Source organism: Aegilops tauschii, chromosome 2 (assembly GCF_002575655.3).
Source record: "Aegilops tauschii subsp. strangulata cultivar AL8/78 chromosome 2, Aet v6.0, whole genome shotgun sequence".
Lineage (NCBI taxonomy): Eukaryota > Viridiplantae > Streptophyta > Magnoliopsida > Poales > Poaceae > Aegilops > Aegilops tauschii.
In genome coordinates this window covers 424,076,336-424,083,997 of record NC_053036.3, presented here as the reverse complement: position 1 = coordinate 424,083,997, position 7,662 = coordinate 424,076,336, and the positions used below count along the sequence as shown (strand labels likewise).

Sequence of the window (7,662 nt, the reverse complement as noted above, 5' to 3'; positions counted from 1 at the left end):
TTGTTCAATCGGCCGTCACCTCTCATCTATTTATGAGGCGGTTGGACTTCCCGTACAAGAAAAGGACTAAAAATTATGTCCAAAACATCAAAAACCCTAACCTAACTCGGACAGGAATCTTTGGCAATTTTTCGGATCAACTCGGAGCCACCGAGTGGTTCGTTTTGGTCCCACCGAGTGAACGTTGCCAACTCTCTATATCCTTTTGTAATTTCCCGGATCAACTTAGTCTCACCGATTGGTTTGCTTCGGTCTCACCGAGTGAACGTTGCCAACTCTCTGTATCCTTCTGTAATTTTCTGGATCAACTCGGTCTCACCGAGTCAAATCAACTCGGTTGGTCCGAAATGACTCTGTAACTTCTGTTTCTGACCTTGTTTTGCCTTCACAGGTTGTATAGGACCTCAGATTAGGACGACTTTTATATCAAAATCGACCGTTTCGACGAGACGCACAACTTTCGTGTTGAAACATTTTCCATAAGAGGCCATCTTAATTGAATTTCTTGCCATTCTTTAATCTGGTGTCAACATGAGTATCTCTGAACCTGTCATAACTATTGCTTCCGAGCTCTGTTTTAAACCATCTTCATATCCATCTTGATCTTCTTAAAGAGAGTCATCCCATGGTGACTTCCAATCCTAAGTTTGAATTAATCTTGACATAGCTTTAAGCAACTTTTACGATTGTGCTACTTTTGAGCGTCAACGGGCAGGGGCCAGCCCGATGTCGAGTCGCCGCGCCTATCGGCTGGAGGCGCACCAGCCAGGGTCAAGGAGGTGCGTCGCTAGCCTTGTGCGGGATGGGAAGGACACGATGGGGAAGAAAGGAGAAGGGCTAGGTAGGGAGGGGCAATTTTGGTATTTAGAGTGATAATCCATGGTAGTGACCTTTTTAAGGTTGGATCTCGATTTATTAAAATAATGAAATGATTAGGTTTGCGGATTGCGCTGACTTGATTGTGGAGATAGGCACCTTCAGTTTGCTCACTGTTATTGTTATTGGGAGGCCATCATGTAATCCCTTCGTCCCATAACGTAATGACAAAGACGCTTTTATATTATAGGATGAATGGAGTAATTGGGTAGATGATTTTTTTTATTCATGAACCTTTTGTAAATGATGTAAGTTTGATTATTTGATTAATAAAGTAAGCCATGTTGGCATTCCCTAAAGTTCTAGACTTGACACTGTTGGTCGCATTTTTCTCAATTTATTTCAGACCATCTTGCGATATGCGTTTAGTGGGAGGAGACATTTCAGCGTTTGTGGCGACTTCGTCAATCTCAAGATGATGTGTCGACCCAGTCTCTCGAAGAGATGCTCATAAAATAGGGTGTGCATGCGTGCATTTATAAAAAGAAGTGTATATGCATACATATGAGCGTTTGCGTCTTTATTGTGTTTAAAAAAAATCAGATTGATAAAACAGTTACAACACGGACCAAGAAATAGAGCTCCCCAAGTAATTTGGGTACCTATACGAAGACACACGACGTCTAGGAAATAAGTGTCATGGATAGTGTCATATGGTTCCATCATCATTACTCCTTCTCAAGTTAGTGACTTCAACTCTACCATCGACGACCACCAAAGAAGCCCTCGCCACAACAACCGTCGAGATCCATGCCAGCCTATGCAAAACACTTCACCACCAGCGATCAGTGAGTTTTGACTCTATCAACGAGCATTGCAAGAGAAAAGTGATGAGCCTACATCTATACCCCTATGTAGTGCGCATAATTTTGAAAGATGGTCGTTGGATGAAGCCTATCCGACGGTGTGAAGATGGCAAATCCGAGTACTACTGGCCGTTGGATATCATCTACATTCCACCAGATTTTGCCACATGTACAATCTAGAAGACTCCATGGTTGAACTTAAGCATAATGCACAAAACTCAAAACACAAGCACTTCCATTTGTTTTAGAATCATCCGTATCATAATTGCCTAATTTTTTTTACATGAATTGTCATTATTTGTTTTTACTTTATGCTTTACAACGCACAATTCCATGAATCTTAAAATATATTAGCTTTTTTATAAAAACTAATTGATTTTGAATGAGATGAACTATAAGAATTAAACGAACATTTACATCATGCATATATGACTCAAAGCTTATATGCTATAATATGGTATTTATTTATAATTTGATTGCCAAATCTCATGCGTGCAATGCACGTGTAACTTACTAGTAGAGCAAGTATCAGAACCAGCCACCCATGTCGTGTCATAGTTGTCGTGAATGCCCCCACTTGGGCAGCTCTGACTTCACAAAGACACGGTAGGACAAGCCGCATTGATCCAAGGCCACTGTGCTAGCATCCCAGCAGCAAGCAGTGACAGGACAAACAAGCAAAGATCACATAAGACATTTCCTCCAAAAAGGACCGCCATCGCCTGATCCAGGAATCCGAAACTAGGGTTTCCCCAGAGTGAGGTGGAAAAGGAGGTAGACGCCTTCAAGAAGGTGACATTTTGAAGTAATTGTGTAGACTTCCAGTGTTATTTTGCAGCATAAAACATCAGTTTTGGAGATTGAGAAAAATGGTCAAAAAGTTCAGAGCCTAGCTATACCCAACTCTGCACATCAGAGGTGAGAGCGTTTGGCTGTTATCTCCGGTAAATGTGAAGAAGTAGGCCATTGTCGCGGCAATAATAAGCCAAAGTAGTATTTACGGTGAATCCCCAGTTAAGTAGTCATGCATTACAATAGAAATCCCTAATTGTCTTGCAAATATAGCTCTCTTAATCATTTTTCACATGTACTCGCAATTGCATTCAAGTAATACCCCTTGAACGCACCTTGATTTCACCGGTTTCGTCCTGTGGTTTATAAATAGATTCGGCGCAAAAGACAAAACGGTCTCAACAACGCATAAATGGTTGTGAGTTTACGTTTTCATCAGCATGTGGAACTGAATCTTCTATCCGAAATTATAATGAGGTTACTCTACGATACTTTAATGGAAGTGAATCGTCTATCTATCAATTTCTTACCCTCACAAATAAAAGGTCCAATTTCTTACGATTAGGTTAGGAAATGAGAACAAGCAAGCCCATCTGATGATAGACAACCGGACATCCATTATAACTTAACTCTGATAGCCATTCATAGTTGGTAGCAATACGAATATAGACTCCACTGACGTTTATCGACAAAACAACCAGTACATCACAGGTTGCATGCAAAGTGCAGTATCTAGTGGACATGATAAACCATTCAGCAGCACCGATTTAATAATGCATCGGAAAGACATTTTGTGCGACAGATCCAGCTTGGTGAGAGCACTACATCTTCTGCATGATAACGGAGTTCTTGAGTCCAGCTTGATCAACAGTCTGCGTAGGGTCAGTCAGCTGCTTGGGTGGGAAGCCAGTCTGCAATTGATACGGCCGCGCAGCTCCTGGGCGGGATGCATCAATGAAAGACCTGATGTCGCCCACGGTGTGGTGAAGGTTAAACCGAGCGACCATGCGAGTGCCGTCCGCCAACCTTAGCTGTATAGATGTAAAGGGCTGCGAGTCGTCCACAACTATGCCAATTGACCTGGGAGCACTGCGGGGCTCTTGGGTCACAGGAGCTGGTGCAGGACTCTCATCTGCTGAAGATCCACCAAGGGTTCTACCAACACCCTGGAAAGCTGATCGAGGCCTTGCAGCTTCCTAGATGAACAAAACCACAAACAAGGTTAACATATTTAACACTGGTATACTGCAAATAAATGGAAAGGCCTACCTCATAATCTCCATGTCGTTTTATAACATTGACGTGGACAGCTGTCCTTCGATCAGCAGGCTCCAGCTCTTGGGGGCACTGGGACTTCTTGATGCTCTGAAAGTACAGGGTGAGCGTGTAACCACAAACAACTTAGTGTTCACTTCATGTTTAAATGTTTATTAATCGCAGGGGTGGATGTTGCCCTAGTTACCATACTCAAATAATGCAAAACTGACTGTGACCTAGGAAATGGAAAACAACACGTATCCAGATGATCTATAGATGAACCTCAAACTGAGAACACGTGGATTAGAAAAAAAGCTTAATAAAATCCATACCTCAAACAGCAGACTTAGGTTAAGAAGGGGAAAAGGCTAGTGACACGAAATGGTGTACAAGAAAAAACTAAGAACCAGAGCAAGTGCATATCCTGTTTTTAATGTGCTTCTCTGGCATGGTATTCGTCACAGTGCAGCGAGATATGTTTAGATTTACGGTGTATTAACAATTTAACATAGGAGTGGTTCAGGTTCCAGCTTAAGTTTCCACCCAATATGAGTTTCGGATGTTGCAGCTACATCCTACTCTCAGAACTGGTTGGAAGTAGTAATATTGGTAATACTACAAATTGGGTCCTCTAGTAAAAAATTGATGGAACTGTGTAATTACTATTTCGTCATGATGACTTGGGTCATAACCTACACTCCTATGAAACCCCTAGTACACTATTAAGTATAACAACCGTCCTCAAATATAAACTCTATATTTAAAGCATCAAAAGGCATGCAAAAAAATGAAGGCAGCACACAGCAACATAGGGAGGTGATGAAAATACATACTGAAAACAACTACTGGTATACGACAAACTAAAATTGACAGAAATTTTCAAAAAGATTCATTGTAACCTCGATGAAGTCTGCATTTGCAGGGTCGTCATAGCCTCTTAGTGGACCATCATCTACTGTGAAACCATTGTTCCAGAAATGTATATTGTGAAGAACATCCTGCGGTGGTTGAGGAGCAGCTGGTGCTGTCTGCGCATCCACTGAAAGCAGACGACCTGTTCCTGCAAAGCTGGTTGAGCTGGAAGATTGGCCTTCAAAAGAAGGCAGTGGAACTTGCTGAGCACCCATCACTCTAGCTTGCTCAAAGATTGAGTCCACATTATTTCTCCTTGTTGGATCTTGAACAAGCATCCCACTGCACAGAAGCAAAAGACAAATATAGGAAAAAAATAATTATTCAAGTACGAATGTAAATATTCAAAAGCAATCAGAACACCCAAACTAAACATTATTGAGATCTACACGTGCTATGAAGTATACCTCTGTTCCATAATTATCATCGTGGTTTTGTTTCAAATTTGAACTAAAACCATGACAATAATTATGGAACGGAGGGAGTAATAACTCTAGAAGGGGAACAAAAAAGGCACAGAAAAGCATATAGACCCTAAATGCAAGAAAAGTACTCCCTCCGTTCCTAAATATAAGTCTTTGTAGAGATTTCACTATGGACCACATACAGATGTATGTAGATGCATTTTAGAGTGTAGATTCACTCATTTTGCTCCGTATGTAGTCCATAGCGGAATCTCTACAAAGACTTATATTTAGTAATGGAGGGAGTACAACAGATTCCACTTTGGACGGACCACTAGCAATAGGTCCATTTATTCTTATTAACGCAGTTCATCTGTAATATGTAGACATTTCCAGAGGAGTGTTCAAGCTCAGGTGCTCTAGTCACGATGCATGATAAGATGGCACTGAACCTGCAGGCCAAAAGAGGTCCAGAAGTCCAGATGGATGAAAAAAGGGGGGGCAATATTAGTACTAAGGTGCAGATAGACCAACAGCCCACACTGAAGCAACGTAATATCCAGCCTTTGGGAAGGCATGCAACATAATCTAGAATCCTTCCACACGGCTTCTTATAGCGGTAAGGTGCAAAAAATAGTTATCTAATATACATATATAAACTTTAGAAAAAAAATGGTATAACAATATAAGCTGTCTTTGATTGAAGTGGAGTCATGCGACATCAGATATTTGTCAACCTGATTATCGTGAAGAGATGCATGATGCATCACTAGAATTATGACCACCATACAACATTTACACGGGTACTTTTTTTTACCATGCATTACATACAGCAACTTTGACAGATAGATATAGTTTATTGCAACTGGTAACAGCAGCAAGAAATTACAAGGCTATTATTAACACCGAGACAGACTGGAAGCAAGAAACAAAATACTACTATCACTGCGTAGAAAATTAAAGACATTTGCCTACGACAAGTACATATGTGGATGCCATTATACAGTTGACAATATTGTATATATCCATATCCTGGAAGTTGAAGCAAACCAAAAGCGAACTGATGATAGCATTGTTGTTTTGGATATAAATGGTTTGGAACTATTGGAAAACTATAAACAGCCCATCATATCCCACCGCCTGTATGTTCATGGTAATGATAGTTGAGGATGACTAAATCAGGTAGAGTCATTCTATTCATCAAACTAAGGACTAGGTGATCAGATGATCTGTGTTGTGACGGGTTGATAACACTAAACAAGATCAGAATGAAACGTGATAGCATAAGTACATTAAACTGAACTGAATTATTTGGCGTTGTTTCTCTAGTAGTTGTTGACATTGTCAACCAATGATAAGATGGCACTGAAACTTCCCCAAACATTGTTCACATCTAAGTCCTATATCATTGATTTTTTACCCGGAGATTCGTGTGGGTATTTTCTCTCTTTTTTATTTTCCTTTTTTATGCTTGATGATTGAGTCACTTAGATATGCAATAAGTAGGGCACATCTAGATGTGCGCCAGACAGACCCATAAATCTAATAGCAAAGCCTACACTTCAGCGGAACCAATACATGACCAAACTAAACTAATCCGATCTTGAATAAATTTGCCTGCAAAAAGTATCAATTTCCAATCGTTCGTGCCGATCTAATCTGAGCAGCATTGAACACTACACCTACCTCTCAGTACTCGGTGGTCAGCGCTAACCTAGTAAGGTTTAACCTGTGTCTAATCTGAGCATGCCAAAAGAATCCAACCGACGTAGATCAACCGCCGACAAAAAAAATCTAAATCCGATGATCTATGCGGATGCCGCTCTTCAATCTACGCCTAACTAGACGATAGCAGCAGGAGGCGGGGATCCCGATGCCCACAAGCGATCGCCGCCAAATCTAGACAGGGCAATACAAAATCTGCTAGGAGGGAGATGGAGAAACCTCTTCTCGCCGCCGGTGTAGTACTCCTGGGGCTCATCGGAGTCGCTGCCGCTGCCGCCTGCGCCTGGGAATCCGGAGGGGCCGCGGTTGATGTCGGCGAGGGTGCGGATGCCCCCGCGCCCGCCGGACGGCGCCGGCTTCTTCCCGCCGTTGCCGTTGGAGGAGCTCATCGCCGACGTGTTCGCGGTAGGGTTTGGTTCGCGGTCGCGTCGTGTACTCTGCTCGCAAGTCGCGGACTGCTTTCGCTGTGGTTGGTTTGGGATATACGGAGCTGCGGTTGCGGGGGTATCACGCTATAAAATAGGCAGAAAAAATCTGGAAACTCCGAGGCATGATCCATGGGCCCGCGTTAACAGACGTGGCCCGGCCTAGTAGAAGCCCTTAAAAGCCCAAACGAGTATGCTCCTCGCCTTCCCTTTTGTTTTTGTTTTTGCGATGGACGTTGAGAACAACTAGCTGGAGGCTACAGCCTGTTCTAAAAAAAAAAAAAAAAAACCGGAGGCTACAACCTCTGGAAGCAGACGAGACTTTTTCTCCTGTACCAGACTTCTCCTGAAAACCTAGCTGCGACCACCGCCTCCACCTCCACCATAGATCAGTTCCCCCTCCCCCGGCTGGTCACGCCGGTGTCAGGAGGGGCGGGTAATCCGATTTATGAGTAGTATTTTTAT

General features: G+C 42.4%; 1 protein-coding gene across 1 annotated transcript; it reads right to left on the bottom strand.

Annotated features, from left to right (window-relative positions):
- Positions 1-3,088: 3,088 nt before the first annotated feature.
- Positions 3,089-7,273, bottom strand: LOC109749956 (plant UBX domain-containing protein 4). Its single transcript, XM_020308890.4, has 4 exons — positions 6,992-7,273; positions 4,631-4,925; positions 3,744-3,839; positions 3,089-3,670 (listed from the first exon to the last, which is right to left on the bottom strand). Exons 1-4 carry the CDS (start codon positions 7,159-7,161, stop codon positions 3,296-3,298), a joined length of 936 nt encoding a protein of 311 aa, XP_020164479.1. The 5' UTR covers positions 7,162-7,273; the 3' UTR covers positions 3,089-3,295.
- Between the last annotated feature and the right edge of the window lie 389 nt (positions 7,274-7,662).